At 45.1% G+C, this 16,768-nt stretch overlaps 1 protein-coding gene across 1 annotated transcript in view; it reads left to right on the top strand.

Moving 5' to 3' along the window:
* LOC119397234 (uncharacterized) overlaps window positions 1-3,534 on the top strand; it is a 38,458-nt gene extending 34,924 nt beyond the window's left edge. The window contains exon 6 of the mRNA XM_037664668.2: window positions 2,904-3,534. Coding sequence (XP_037520596.2) covers window positions 2,904-3,123 — 220 coding nt within the window. The 3' untranslated portion in view covers window positions 3,124-3,534. The remainder of the gene's footprint in view (window positions 1-2,903) is intronic.
* Window positions 3,535-16,768: the final 13,234 nt, after the last annotated feature.

Below are 16,768 nucleotides of genomic sequence, written 5' to 3'. Positions count from 1 at the left end.
GAACTTTTTATGCATTTCCTGTTGTCGGCGCAATTTATTGTATCTGCGTCGAACTCTGGAGTGTTTATTGAATGAGTGAATCAGTAGTTTATTACAATAAGCGGTTTTGAGTAGCGCATACAAAAGCAGTCTTATCGGAGTTATATAGGCATTAAATAGCCCTCTTCTCATTGTACAGTGGCGCTCAGTATGACTTGCAACACGGGAGCACGTGGCCTCGCTACTTCAAAGACTGCGCATGGCTTCAACTTGCCCTCATTTCCTCAACTGCAAATTATTTTCTCATTTAGGACCATCTCTAAGTGAGGGAACAGCAATTAGTTATGGAAATGAGGGCAAACCGAAGCCATGCGCAGGCTTTGTAGTAGCGAGGCCACGGGCTCCCGTGTTACAAGTCATATTGAGCTCGGCGGTACATACGACGTCTGCGTTAACGCGTGACCTTTAACAATGTACGATGCGTTGAAATATCGAGCGAGGTTAATCCCACATGAACTTTTCTACTGAGGCGTGAGTTAAAAAAGGAGAACGTTGAGGTGCACCTCAGTACGCCATGCCCGACCCTATTGTGGTTTGGGCACGCAAAAATCCGCAAATTTACTGAATTCCAACACCTCTGACAAAATGCGTTTCTAGTGCGTTTGTAGTGCAACACGAATGAAGTTACTGTTTCTGTGTCACGTTCAGGTTACTGTTCCGACCAAGCAGCGCCAGGAGAAATTTTAGTCACCGTAACTGCACAGATGATTCTTGTTTCTTTTTAAGTGCGCAGCACCTTAGGGGCTCGGCTTGTCGTCCATCCATAGATCTCATGTAGCGTGGTCATGCTCAAAATCAAGTGGTCGATACAAGCCTAGAACAAGGCTAGCAATGCACAAAACTGGCATAAAATAACCGAACGAGGTTTCAAATAATATAAATAACAGAAATAACCAGAAATCAATCACAATAATTACCTTAAAATCACTGAAAAAGCTTCAGAAACATGCGGCTGACTCCGGCACCGCGCAAAAGAGGGCGCCACTGCCTCGCGAACCGCACGATTTCTCCTCTCACTGGCGCGGCTCCGGCACTACATCTGAAGGGGGAAACAACATGACGGAACTCGCTGCAGACGACACGTATCTCAACTGCCGTAACGAGCAGAAAGTCGACAGAGCGCGTCAAAAAGTATCGCGCATGTCGCACACCGAGTTTGCGAATCTCCCTAACAAGATTCTACTCGTACCGGGGCAATCTTACATGCTTACCTCAAACATTGAAATCATCGACAGTTTGGTAAACGGAGCAGTGGGAACTGTACGAACCGAATTCAATGGGTGCCCGTGCTAACCGCTTTCTCAGGTTTCACACTGGCGAAGCTGCATTTTTTTCAATAGAAGCTAAGTTTGATGTTTGCTAAGCGCTATACTAAATAGGTGGTTGTTGAAATACCTGACAGATTTTATACTAATGGCTGTTTGTGAGCAGAAATAATGGTCAACACGGTGCTATACTTTTTTTCGTGATGCCGCATAGCCCTCTAGCTTTCTGTAATTGATGTTTTATGTGTGTGGGCTAAGAAAAGGCATTGCCATCATAGTGGCGCCCATGTCCCCTGTATCGTTACGCTCTAGCTGTTGTTGGTGACAAATGCATCCGTCAAATTTCAGCTTTCATTCTGATCACCCGAATTGCACGTTAAGATCAGTCAGCCGCAGGTTCTAAACGCAGCACCGCCGAGAAATTTTGTTCAGTCTTTTGCTCCTTTATAGCGATTCGTTTTGCGTAACAGAGTGATGGGCACATTTCCCCGTTGAGTCGGCACATAAGTGCTTACGCATTTGAAATAATGATTCATTGCCCTATCGAAAAATCTCATATGACACGTATGACACATATCCAATAATCTCGTACGATCATACGAGAACACATATGATTCATATGGGTTCATACGAGATTATTGGATACGAGGCATACGTGTCATATGAGAATTTTCGATAGGGTGGATGTTAATATTTTCTCTGTGGAGCGTAAGGTATGCAAATGTTTCAAATGATTTTTTTGTTACCGCAAAGTTTAAAAGCGCACCAAACAACAACCGTATGCTCAATAATGTGCTGAGTGATTGACTTGAATGTGACCAATGTAGGCTGCCGTAACATTCGTTTAAATGTTACTGATATGGCAGCATGACATAAATACAGTACCGGTTTAGAAGTACAACTACGGAAAAGGTACCAGGAATGAAGCAAGGCGCTGGTAAACCAGACAGGGGCCCCTCAGCCCTCCCCAGACTGTTTTGTCCAGCATAAGATACGTATATTATCAGTCGACGCAAGACGACACTGGCCTGCCCATTCACCCCTAATACTTGAAAACAATAAGACGTCCTGTTGGGCGAGTTGGTGATCTATCATAGACGACATTTCTTAGCGCAAAAGTGGAAAAGAAAGGAATTAAGAAGAGAAGAAAAGAACACAGTGCACACGGCGAGCGCTACATTAGCGCTCGCCGTGTGCGCTGTGTTCTTTTATTCTCTTCTTAATTCCTTTCTTTTCCACTTTTGCGCTAAGAAATGTCGTACTTGAAAACAGTTTCCCACCACGGCACTTATAAGCAAATACCTGGAGCAGACTCACGATTTTATGAAGTCAATGGTTTTGTGTTGTAGCACTGTGTAGTTTATTTTGTGTCCTTTGTGAGCGCATCTGACGACCATCCATCTTGATAAATTTATCGCATCATGATAAGGCTTGCAGCGTAGTGAAGCAGTAAACGAGTACACAAGCTAAGCGTTTCTTCTTGCATCCTTATTTCCTGCGGCATTACGCTACCTTTTCTTGAGCGATGGCAAACCAAGAAGCCCACATTAGTGTCCTTGTCAATACATTCCCACACAACCGTTCTTCTCCGCTATGCAGCGTTCTGTGGGGCCACAGGACACCGGCGGACGAGCCGCGAATCGCGTCCGACTCTCTGGCAGCTGATCCTAGCAACGACCCCAGCAGCGGAGCTTACTCTGCCGCCTTGTCGAACGAGACGAGGCGCATCGGATCTGGCAGCAAGGTGGCCAGCACTGAGAGCTTGGACAACATGACCAGGACTGGCACTCCATTTAGGCAGGAGGTACAGAGCCCCTGATTGAAGCTTCTTCGTGCCGACGCCTATTATATCTGGCTGACTGGGAATCTGAGTACTTCGACCCAACGGGACAATGACTCAGTGAGAAGTTGCAAGAGCGCAAAAGTGATATCGAAAAATTACTCGGTGGATGCCCTGCTTTTCATTGCATCGAGAACGGGTGGAAGTCTGCGTTTCGTAGGTGCAATTTTTGTCGTGGGGCAATACAGCAGAAAAAATACGATATAAGCAACATATGGAGAAAATTTAGTAGTGAAATATTCGAGCACACTATCTCTGTCGCTCTCTATTTAAAAAACTGACATTAATGATAGGTCATGTGCGCTGCTCCGTCGTCCACATGATGCCATGCTCTGTTCGCCATGCACGACATAACCCATATTAAAAGTTTGTATATGTTCTCGAAATAAACGGTTGTGTACTAACCCATGCGTTGTCGTACCGATTTTTCCATTTATCACTATACTCAGATTCCCAGTTTTGAGGCCGCCGTGCGAGCAAGATGTGCAGTTTTGTCGCTGCTTACGCAATATTCTGTGTACGAAAACCAACACTGCGATGACATAAAGCTAGAAAAAAAAATTCGGCAGATCCCACGCGTTGTGGGAATCGGCTTCATGCGAAGCAGTCAGCTAGCACTTCTATGCTGTATTTTATGGCTTTGAGCCAAACGTTATGAGGTGGATCGACATGTTTTTGGAAGTGTAGTAGCTGTGTACACATCATGGGCTTACCAGGCACGTCGACAACACTGGCGTTTAAAGGGTAACTTATGGTGCGACGTAATGTCACCCTCACGTTAGAGCATATACGCCAGTATTATCGAAACTGCAATCATGTGACTATCATACGGTGCAATCATGTGACTATCAACGTAACTTTCGGTAATGTATTCCTCAGAGGTCGAACAATGCTTCAATATAGCTTGCTGAACATAGGAATGCAAATGTAATATTTATTAGACTGCTATCAAAACGGAGCGAACACTGGAACCACAGACGTTAATCTAATATGATGCCTGTGTCGTAGGAGCACATATGTACATATGCTTATTGCTTCCTTGTAAAATTAGAGAGCCAGCACCACAACCACAATCATTACACAACCACCGACATTACGCGTGCGTAGGCTGTTTTTCCAAACCAGTTTATATACCTGGCGTGGTTGTGTGGTAGAATACCTGATTGCCACGCAGAATGCTTGGGTTCGATTCCTGCTGGGATCCTAATGTTTATTCTTTCCATTCGTCGGGTCAATGCTGCCGATGTCACTTTTTCTTAGGATTTTCAAGTTATTCATGTCATGACCGGACAGTCATATTCCTCAAATCCTCTTACCCTCCCATGAAAATATTGGTCTACGCCAAGTTAAACAAGCGATCATGAGAGCACCCAGAAGTATTCGGCTAGATCCAAAGGTTCGCTAAGAAATGCTTCGCATTGAATACCTACGCAAAACCGTCTGTAAAAAGCAGTACCACTTGAGGGGAAGGAGAAGTATGCAGTGACACGCGCAAAGGCAGCCTTTGAAGTTTTCAGCTACTCGAGCATTTCAGACAAGCAGGTTTAGGGGAAGATGAAGTCTCGACACACTCGCTTTTAAGAAGTCTTGAAGTAGTGAAAATATAGAACAGCAATGTCACTGCAGCCAAGGTTCGCACAAGAGGACCTGTCTACCACTCAGCTTTTGAGGGCGCGGGAGAGTGGGCAAGGCTTGCATAAGCACGCTGCTAAAGGAAGACGGCAGCCGCCCTGCCATAGACAAGTTCATTTGACGAAACCTTGGCTATTTATTCATTGCTGCCAACCACCAGCTGGTTGGGTAACATGTGCTGTGAGCCATTTTTCCGGTGATAGAGAAGATGTTCCAGGACGTCGTAATTGTGAGTCGTGACCTGAGAATGCTAACCCGTTCCGCTCCTAAATACGATGCTTAAGCGCGCTCGAAGTTCTTAATCTACTTTGCTATAATATGTAAGAAAGCGCTGTTAAAGCGCTTTCTTACATGAGCTCTTTAGGCAATAGCTATACTACGCTTGGCTGTCATCTCGCGGAGGCAAATAAGTCTGCTCGTGTTCAGTTTGATATCGTCAGCAAATCAATGAACCATATTTAGGTATCGTCATTGCCTCTCCGTCTCAGACGTCAATCCGAGATAGCTTCCGCTGGCGTTCACCATTTTGTACAGCTTTGATCGCGCAAGTGAAAGAATTTCCGGCACACTGCGCCATCAGAAAAGCTCACAGGCTCCCTTATGCATCCGCCTCAGCAGACTCGAAGGCGAAAGCCATCTTCTTCTTCTTCTTCCAAGTCGATATATTGAACCGTCCGCGCCCCTCTTCGAAAGCTTTCCGCAACTAACGTGGTTTTGCGATGCCTCCAGGAACGGAGGCATTGTAAGCTTTCTGCATCGCACCTTGTTTTGCACTGCCTCCGGGATCGGACCACATATAACGAAGCAATGACGTCACCGTGTGACGGCAGAAAGTTTTGCCATATGTGACGTCATGATGACGTCATATGGTCTCGTCACCGCCTGATGATGATTTATTGCATCACTCGTGTTGATACCGCCAACGGGGGACACCGACGCGGGACGCCGGTGAATTTTCGCGTTTGGTGAGGCATCTAAGGCTTTCGCCTTAATAATCGAAAAAACTGTTGCTTGCTTCTGTAGGAGAGTTTATCTTCGAGCACTCAATGAGATGCGTCATATCGGCATCGAATACAAGACACAAACAATACCTGAATATTTGGATCAGACAGCACTTTTTGACATGGCAGTAGTCACACGAGAATGTTCATCATTGTGAGATGCAGTTGCATAGACTCAGTGACTTGCAATTAGAATTTCGTTTTAAAATGTACAAAGAGAAAATGTCTTTCTGTGTGTGTAATTATATTGCCTCCTCTGCTTTCGGAATGTTCATATCGAATAGTTCGACGACTTTGTCCTCGCATGTTTAAGCTAGAAAGTTTGTAAATGGCTATGAAAAATTGAAGCTAAGAACAGACGAAAGACATTTCCAAGGTGTTCCAGTCGAAAAGCTCGCAGACAACTGCGCTGCGGTTTTCCCACTAATAACAGCCGAGACCCAAGAAAGCTAAGGAAGTTCCTAGCAGAACTCTTTGGTGTGCAGTAAATAACCGATATTTCTGTCACGTATCTTTTTGTAGCAACGGAGAAGCTGGGGTAGCGCTTCAATCATTTGCTTTTTAAGCATAAAACAAACCTTCCCGAATGGGGCTTTAAGAAACAAATGCGCCAGTTCTCGTTCACTTAGCAAAATCGAATACATCAAAATAATTTGCATCTTCTGCAGCCATCGTCTATGCAACGTTGTCATGTGCGTTACAAATTAGACGAAGGTGCAAGAGGCAGGAAACGTTTTAATACAGGCAGCTATGCTTACGTTGCGCAAGTAAGTGAGAGTACCGCATTGATGATAATTGACCATGTGCATCGTAGTGCTTTCCTGCTCGTGGTGCTTTCATGGCAGTAGACAGAATGTAGTTTGCCGCCTTGTTTCCTTTGCCCTATCCCAGCCAATAGAGCAACGCCTCTGAGTATCTGAGTTCTGAAGAAAACATCATAGCGCAAAACGACACAATGGTTGATTGTCGTTTTTTTTTGTCACTTTGCGCTACGGTTTTTTTGTTCAGAAGTCATGAACCAACTAGCCCAAGAGAACGTTTTACTAAGTATCTCAGCACAACCTCCACCAATGTTTTCATCTTGACTTGGTGGCAGTAGTGACTGCACGGCTGCATGCTGTCAAAACATCCAATTTACTATGGCACAATTCTTAGAATATGTCAGACAAGGATGATCCTGCCAAAAGGTGTGTTAGTGCTGGCATAGATCTTTAAAACAGCAAGAGAACTGTTTCAATGCGTGAAGAAATTGCTATCTTGACGCGAAGGAATTGTAGGGCAAAAACCTTACATGTCTCATAAGTCGAAAAGTCCGGCGCTTTACATTGGCGACACGAACGGTACTAAAATCACGTCACTTGACGTCATCAATAACCTGATCATGACGTCATCGCATGAAATGGTCGCTTGACCAATGGTGGGCCGGTCTAGGCGGTAGTGCAACACCACGTGAGGTGCAGAAGGCTTCAAGCGGGAGTGAGGAGCAATGTGATCTGCTGAAAACGTCAAAGTAATTTAATGGGGGACTGGTGTGAGAGCCCAGGCTTTCGCCTATGCCCTTCATAGAGTTCCGTAAATTTATTGAGTTTTTTTTATTTTATTGATAACGAGTAATGTATCCCTGAGAGATGCTTTGGAAATGTATAACGAATATATAGTTAGTGCACGAACGTCAAATTGGCTTCACCTCGTTTACCTTTCTGCGTATTTTCTTGCACGCCAAGTGTTATCTCGCTGTAATGATGGCATTTGTAAGGGCGATGCGCTAAGAGAATTTATATCAATTTTTTTATTTAGTATCGCTCTTACTCCGTCAGAAATTTCGTATACTATGTCAAAATATTCCTTATATACGACGAATGCCTTTGCTATGTGCTGAGGCAAAATATCTATGAATTCCGCCATGCCTATTTTGCATTTGCAATAGCGAAGCGCCTTTTTCTCAAAATGCCATTTTTCTGCTCAATTTACTAAGCGTTTGTATGGCTATGGGTCCGTTTACAAAAACACGACGAGGCTGTATGAAGAAGCCCCATTGCCGGTTTGTGCCTTGCGTATAAGGTGTCACTTATCGCCTCGGATTCTCATTCCGTGAAATTTGCGCAAGGAATTGTGCGAGATGCTTGAATGACAGACTAAAAGGAGCCCAGGTAAAGACTGGGCCTATATCGGGATGCGCATAGTTGCGTGCAAAGCAACGACAGTTGTTGTGAGCCTTTTTGTAAGGAACGTTTCGTCATGTTTAGAGATGCAGATCAACGTGCGCCGAATATTGTGGAGACAAACCTGATTGCAAAAGCCCGTGGTCGCTGCGGTAGTGCCCCATCTGTTCCTCTGAGTGGAAAGAACTTGCTTATCTTGACGCTGCTGGCTTTGAGATTCAGTTTGAGTTTATTGAGCCTAATCATGGAGGGACAATGGACGCGATCCTTTAATGGAAGAAATTCAATGTGATCGCCTTGTATAACGTAAGTAAGAAAGCTAAAAAACTGAATCAGAAGCGATTGCGAGACATAGAAATCACGTTCGTCATTGCATGGTTTTGCAACCTAACAAGCGAGTATTTGAAGAAAAAAAAAAAGAAAAAGTCACAGTTACGCCTCAAGGACGAAGCAATGAATGCGATAGCGAAAAATTGAAATGTCACAGGATGAACGGCAGGCAGCTAGAAACTTGCTGCACGCTGCTCAAGCACAAAGGACGCAGAAAAGAAAACACACAAGGCGAGTGCGGACAACTGTCACAGCTCGACACTGCTCAAGCACAAAGAAGGACACACGAAAAGAACGCGCAGGTTTACATAGGACGAACGCAAACTGTCAAAGTTGTTACTACAACTATCCACTACCTTGGCTCTTCTAGCTAGCAGCTCACATCTTTCACAAACGCAGCCGCTGCAGCGAGCAAAGTGACCTTCTTGCGGTCTATAGCTTCGACGCAAACTTCGCGGTGAAAGCACAAGACGTACAGTCGCGCGCTATTTAAAGGTTATCCCGTGAGCGTCGATCAAGAACTACAACAGCGCCAGGGCCCAGAATCCTCTTTCGAGAAGAGGGGGGTATCAGGCAAGCTTCACTCACTCTTTTTGGCGTTTCTCAAGCTGCGACCACTCCCGTCTAAGGAAGGCACATTTTCATTTCTTTTTTTTAAATGGCAGTGCGATATATTTTGTGCGAATTAGCAAGTCGTTGAAATGAAGCAGTGCCCAGCGCCAGCTTTACCTTATCTTTCCCATCAATTTCGTTATCGTCCGCGGCGATAAGAGCCAACGGAGCATGCGCTTGATCGCAACCACTGTGTGTATTCTTACATCGTGGTCGCAACGAATGGTAGCTCTAAAATAGAGAGAAAGGGTTAGAGTTCGTTGTAGGGGCGAATGTTGTAGCACAGAACTGCCAACGAGGGAGAGAAGACTGCGTAATCTTGGTTTTCACTGTTTAGAGGCGTGCCGCTAGGTCCCTGGGACGCTTGGCCGGTGGACGCTCGCGCGGTAACTTTCAAATCGCGCTCGGCTGTACAAAACTTCCTCTCCAGAGATAATCGTGCGAGCACGGTCGACCGCGCCCTGTACGTCACAGTACAACTCGGAGGCGCACATCCCAACTCCGGTGAAACACTAGAGAGTTTTAGAATTGGGGACACAAGAATTTGCGAGCCGCCAGGACGCAAGCCATTCTCGGACTCTTGCGCTCGCGTTGTCCCAAGACCATGAGCGCCTTCCTTTGAGCGGCGAACAGGGCCGGAGAGCGCGCGACCTCAAGAGAAGAAAATAAAGATAGCGCCTGTCCTGTACATCTTTGTTCCTTCGTAGTCCTTGTCGATTTCGCGCTATCCAATTTTGAAGATAAATACAGCGCTTGGCAGTGGCACGTCAAGCCACAGCTCACATTCCCTGCGAGCGTCGATTCTGGTCAATAAAATAAAACTTCATTTGGGTCTAGATGGTACATATTCCTGAGGCTAAAATTAGAGCGCGAACGCACTTCTTTGTCCTTCTTACTTCTTCTTTACTTCTGTGTCGCTGCATCCATCTGAATATGATTCGCGTATCTAATACACCAGAATTCTTGTTACACGTTTTGTTGTAGACCTATTATTGTGTGCGCATGTGCGGTAAGGTTGCCTTGGGCATATATATGCATTGGCGTATGAAAGAACAAAGTATTTGTTAGTCAGCGCTTGTGTCGTACGTTTCTTTTCTTCGTGTCTTCTGCGTTTGCGCTGTTATTATAGCCTCAGGATTCTAGTCATGGTGTAAGGTATATATTGTGATTCTGGTTCAGCCGTCTCGTTTCTTCCCTCCTGTGACATAAGCCTACAACAGCCAAAGCGTTTCCACTAGCTCGCGCCACCACGAGCCACAGGACGCTCTTCTTTTTCCCTGGCCGACTGGCCACGGGTGGCGCGGCGCCACAGCTCCAAAATGGAAAACTAGTGTGGGTTGCCAGCGATACGACGCAAACGCAGCGCGGGTAAGGATGCAGCATGACCCGCGTCTCGCGTAATTTTAATTTTGCCACGTGTGGCGTCCCGTACGTTTCACCCAACTACACATGCGTTTGTATTCTGCCGTTAGTGTCCTAGAGAACGAATGACGCATGGCGTATTTTTCTAAGGCAGCACGCTGCTGAGGGACGAGTCGCTAGTTCGAATCCCCGGTCTAGCGCTTCGGAATTTTTTCTTCTGAATTATTTTTTTTTGTGGTTTTCATTTATATGCACATACACATACGGGACATGACGGCAACGGCAAAAATCCGCCGAGAGTGTCCATATAATTGCTATCGCAATAAGAAGAAAAACGGGTTAGGAATTGGGGTATGTGTGTACAATAAAGGCATATGTTCGAACCCCAACATCCCGCACATGATTCTGTACACTTACAACAAACGATGCAAATGAGAATGCTCGCGGGACCAGAGGGGAGCCGTGACAATATATATGTAGAGAAATAGCGCAAAGCAATAAAGCCACTCAAAACAAAAATGTACCAACAATTCAGGAGAAAAATAAGCTATACTGAAACAGCAATAATATTCTCACGTCTTCTGATTCAAAGTGTACTAAGGTAAACTAAATTTGTGGCAGACAAACTGCACTGAAATGGGGTGGTCATGTTACCGAGTTGTATTTCTTGTGCACGTCACTTCGGCGCTATGATCCAAAGAATTGCTATAAAAACCAGCTCTCAAAATGCGAAGTTAAATATGAAAAAGAAAGAAGAGTATTTATAAAGTGGCGCTTTACGAGACGGGGTTGTGCTTGCTTCCGCTATCACTGGCTTGAGTAATTCGATAGACTTTTGATGGAAGGATGGACTTCATGCATTCCAAAAATTAGGGCCCCTTCCCCTATGGGGAAAATGGGCGCGAGCGAAGCTTGGCGTGTGCGTGCATGACCTACTATTTCTCTTTCTTTCCTTCTTTCTTTTCTTTCTTTCTCTCTTTCTTTCTATCTTTCTTTCGTTGTTTCTGTCGCATCGCGCAATGCTTCCTCCAAAGTTCTTGCTTCCTCCATGCCCGGAATGGAACCTTCACCGGCGTGCTCAGCAGCGCAACACTTATGTAGCTACAGGCAGCAACGACGGCGTGCGTGCAACTATGAAATAAAAAGCGATGAAACTCGCCGATGAAATGTGGCAACGTGAAATGACATGTGACATCGAGAAAGGATCAGATTGCGATATCAGAAAACCCTGATCGGCGGCAAGCCCACGATCGAGAGAGCATCAATCATTGGAAAACGGAGCATACAAATATGCGTGTGACCGGCACACATGCGAGGGCCTCATTTGTGTGCACCCGCATTTCTCTACACGCGCCGGCGCCGTGTTTTTTGCAAACTATGCCGTCGCCCCCACCGCCACGGAAATCTGAAACTCGTAGAGACGGAATCACACTTGTCTAGAGCGCCCGGCTGGCCGCTTCAGCTGCCGTTTTCTGCACAAACATGCAAAGACTGACGCCGTAATGTTACCTAACATTGTCATACCGCATTCCAGGTCCTTCAATATGAACAAGTATGAACAGAAGTATGAACAGAAGTATTCAAGTACGAACAGAGGTTTGTAGTAACGTGAGGTGGCAGCTACGGACAACAACAGCACCCACAGCCACGCGCTCCGCCGCTCTAGACAAGTGTGATTCCGTCTGTAGAATGTACTACACGGCACAGTGGTGACATGGCGGTGGCCACTTTGGTATGGAACGCCAGGTTTTGAACGTTCCCATAAATGTTCAAATCCATGGGCAGAGTCTAGAGCGGCACAGTGACGAGGACACCGCCACCGAGGTTATCAGTAGTTTTCGCTGCAGCTCACAGTGTGGGAAAGCCAGTTTGCAAAGACATTTTCTTAAAGCTGGCTTCACTTCTGAACACGAGTACATTGCTGGGTAGACATTTTTTCAGGGGTAATATAAGCCGTGTTTTATATAGGCCGTCCTACGGCAGGCAATATAAGCCGGCCATAGGACGGCTTCGCCTATTGCCAGTGTACCAGAATGTAGGTATGTCATAGTGATAAGAATGTGCGCCCTGTTCGAGAGAATTTTGTTGAAAATGTTTCATATATGCGCGAAATGTACCGAGCCCAGAAATTGGTTGACCTGAGTAGTTGCCTGTACTGGATAGCTTGAAGAACCTCAGACGATGTCAGTTCCGCATACTGGACAAAGGCTATGCCGACTCGCTTTTGTAATACACTGTGTGTTTGTCAGTTCAATTATGTGGAAATAAAGAAAGTGGAAATAAATAAAGAAAGAAAGACACAGGCGCGATAGCGCAGTGGTAGAGCATCAGCCTCACATGCAAGAGGTCCGTGGTTTGAATCCCGGTGCCGGACAATTCCCAACAGGATTAAAAAAAATCCGCGTGATGATGGAATTCTGTTAAAAGGCCTGGGGTGCAGCCTCACTGGCGACCACAGCCAGCAATGCACTCCCTCACCAGAGCAGGGTTGGCCACCCTGGCGTAGTACTTGGCCACTACCTCCCACATGAGTACACCAATTAACCCTCGGCCCTCAGTACCCATCGGCTGCGAAGCAACTGGCCAAGACGGCGGTCAGACCTGCAACGCAGCAGAGGGTGCTAAGAGTCTCTGGGTCCGGACAGGCCGCCATAGGAATCAGAAATTGGCTACGTATAACGCTAGAACTTTATCTAGTGAGGCAAGTCTAGCTGTACTATTCGAGGAATTAGAGGATGTTAAACGGGATGTAATAGGGTTCAGTGAGGTTAGGAGGCCACAGGAGGCTTATACAGTGCTGAAGAACGGACACTTCCTATGCTATCGTGGCTTAGCTGACAGAAGAGAACTAGGGGTGGGGTTCTTAATTTATAAAAATATAGCTGGCAATATAGAGGAATAATATAGCATTAATGAGAGGGTGATATGTATCGTAATTGAGTTTAATAAGAAGTACAAGATGAAGGTGGTACAGGCCTACGCGCCTACATCTACCCATGATGATCAACTGGTTGAACGCTTCTACGAAGACGTAGACGTAGTAAGGTAAAGACACGGTATACTGTACTGATGGGCTACTCTAATGCAAAGGTAGGTAAGAAGCAGGCTGGAGATCATGCAGTTGGGGAATATGGCATCGGCTCTAGAAACGCCAGATGGGAGTTACTAGTAGAGTTCGCAGAACGCAACAATTTACGGATCTTGAATACCTTCTACAGAAAACGGGCTACTCATAAGTGGACGTGGAGGAGTCCTAATGGCGATACTAAAAATGAAATAGACTTCATAATCTGTGTCCACCCGGGCATTGTAGAGGATGTGGAAGTAGTTAACAGGATCCGATGCATTGAGCATAGAATGGTAAGATCTATAATTCAACTAGACTTGAGGAAGGAACGGCAGAAACTGATACGCAAGAAGCCAATTAATGCACTAGCTCTGAGAGGGAAAGTACAGGAATTCGGAGTTTCCCTTCAGAATAGGTACGTGGATTTAACCGAGGAAACCGAGCTTAGCGTTGATGCAATGAATGATAATCTGACTAGTATCATTAAGGAATGTGCAGTGAACGTCGGGGATACAGTCGTTAGACAGGACACTGGTAAGCTATCCCAAGAGAAGAAAAACCTCATTAGGAAACCTCAAGCCATGAAAGCCTGAAACGCAACAGACAAAATAGAGCTGGCGGAGCTTTCGAAGTTAATCAACAGGCGTAAAGTGGACGACATAAGAAAGTATAATATGGAGAGAATTGAGCATGCTCTAAAGAACGGAAGAAGCCTCAAAGCTATGAAGACAAAACTGTGCATAGGCAAAAATCAGAGATGTATGCATTAAGATACAAGGAAGGCGAGGTCTCAACCAATATGGATAGAATAGTTGAGATAGCGGAAAAGTTCTACAGAGATCTGTACAGCAGCCGAGACAGTCAGGATGATAACGTAAGAAGCAGTCATAACCCAGAGGAATCTTACATCCCACCAGTATTGACAGGAGAAGTAAAGAAAGACCTAAAGGGAATGCAAAGTGGCAGAGCTGCTGGTGAGGATCAGGTAACATCGGACCTGTTGAAAGACGGTGGAGAGATTATGTTACAAAAACTGGCCACCCTGTATTCGAAGTGTCTCTCGACAGGGAGGATACCAGAATCTTAGAAGAATGCCAAAATAATCTTGATCCATAAGAAAGGGGACGTCAAGGACTTGCAAAATTACAGGCCCATCAGCTTACTGTCCGTTGTCTACAAGCTATATACAAAACTAATTGCTAACAGAATTAATACCACAATAGAGTTCAATCAACCAAGGGACCAGGCAGGCTTCTCAACAATAGACCATATTCATACTATCAATCAGGTGATAGAGAAATGCGCGGAATACAACCAACCCCTATACATAGCCTTCATAGATTACGAGAAGGCTTTTGATTCGGTGGAGACATCGGCAGTCATGCAGGCACTGCGGAATCAGGGCATCGAAGAAGCCTATATAAACATAATGGAAGAAATCTACAGCGGATCAACAGCCACTATAGTCCTCCGTAAAGAAAGCGACAGAATCCGAATAAAGAAGGGCGTACGGCAGGGAGACACGATCTCTCCAATGCTATTCACTGTGTGTTTACAGAAGGTTTTCGTGGCCCTAGACAGGGAAGAATTAGGGATAAGAGTCAATGGAGAGTATCTCAGTAACCTGCGATTCGCTGATGACATTGCATTGATGAGTAACGCGGGAGAGGAATTACAGCTCATGATTGCTGAACTGGATACGGAAAGTAGAAGAGTAGGTCTGAAAATTAGTATGCATAAAACTAAAGTAATGCGGAACAATCTTGGCAGAGAACAGCACTTTGCGATAGGTGGCGAGACACTGGAAGTTGTAAAGGAGTACATCTACTTAGGACAGGTAGTAACCGCGGAGCCGAAGCATGAGAGCATGTGAGGGAAATAGCTAGAAAAATAAGGATGGGATGGGGCTCATTCGGCAAGCATTATCAAAACATGAATGGTAGTCTACCACTATACCTCAAGAGAAAGGTATATAACAGCTGCATCTTACCGTTACTTACCTACGGAGCAGAAACCTGGAGACTTACAAAGAGGGTTCAACTTAAATTGAGGACGACGCAGCGAGCGATGGAAAGGAAAATGATATGGGTAACCTTAAGAGACAGGAAGAGAGCAGGGTGGATCAGGGAACAAACGGGGGTTAAGGATATCATAGTTGAAATTAAGAAGAAATGGATATGGGCCGGGCACGTAGCACGTCGGCAGGATAACCGGTGGTCATTAATGGTAACTGACTGGATTCCAAGAGATGGCAAACGCATGAGGGGGAGACAGAAAATTAGTTGGGTAGATGACATTAGGAAGTTTGTAGGTATAACGTGGCAGCAGAAAGCACAGGACCGGGTTGATTGGCGGAACATGAGAGAGACCTTTGCCCTGCAGTGGGCGTAGACAGGCTCATGATGAAAGAAAGTGGGGTGTGGCGTAGTCGAAGACACTTGCCTTCAGAGCGTGGTGGCCTGTGTTCAAACCGCAGCATCGGTAGCCACAATAGCATTGCTACACAAATATTTTCCACTCTAATACATTAGGTTCATCCGCTGCACCATAGAGGGCGCAGGGGTTCCACTTTAATGCCAAATCAGGATGCCTGAGATTCAGATCCAGAAGGAGGCCAGATCAGGATTCCTGAGAAGGCGAAGCTACAGAAATTTTCTAATGAGGATGAATCATGCCTAATATGTGGGAAGGGGCCACGAACCGTGGAGCATATACTAATTGAACGTCGGGGTATCAATTCAATTTTCAATTCAATTCTTAATTTGCAGACGTGAAACATACAGAAATATCAAAACTGGTTGGACCCATAGCCAAAGGCTAGTTGCGGGTCCAAAAAGATGAATAAATAAAAGTTCTATATACAAAAGAAAGATATAATACACACATATACATAGCAATCGTACATCCTTAATTTGCACGAGCGAACAAAGGGAAAGCGAAAGTTTGGGTAAGTGCACGATTGTATTTAACAGATCTAGCTAAACTTACGAAACACGTGTAAGCAAGGCAAATTCTTACATTCTTATGAAAGGTTAAACATACATGGCTAATCCCCCAAAAAACAAATCACTGGTTGAGAATGGTCTTTCATAACAGGTTTCAGCAAGTTACTGACACACACACACCAAAATGACATCATGGTTCTTCACATTGATAAACGCTGTTCAGAGCAAGTAAGTATTTTTTTAGCACTGATGGAAAATTATTTGCTTGTTGTATTTCTGCTGATAGTTTATTCCAAATTTTTGGCCCTGAAAACTGTAGCAAACGTTGTCCGTAAGCGTTCTTTGTTGGGGGAAGATTAAAGTTTCCATATACTTGATTTCTGGTCACACGAGAGGATGTGCAAAATAAAGAAACATGAAAAGGCAGGTTGTTTTTGACATTGAAAACACGTGGCAATTTTTAATTCGTGTTACCTTATCATAGGGAAAAATATTCATTTTTATAAACAAAGG

The sequence above is a fragment of the Rhipicephalus sanguineus genome, chromosome 6 (genome assembly GCF_013339695.2).
Source record: "Rhipicephalus sanguineus isolate Rsan-2018 chromosome 6, BIME_Rsan_1.4, whole genome shotgun sequence".
NCBI classification, from domain to species: Eukaryota; Metazoa; Arthropoda; class Arachnida; order Ixodida; family Ixodidae; genus Rhipicephalus; species Rhipicephalus sanguineus.
Note: the sequence above shows the minus strand (reverse complement) of the source record. Positions and strands in the feature narration are given on the sequence as shown.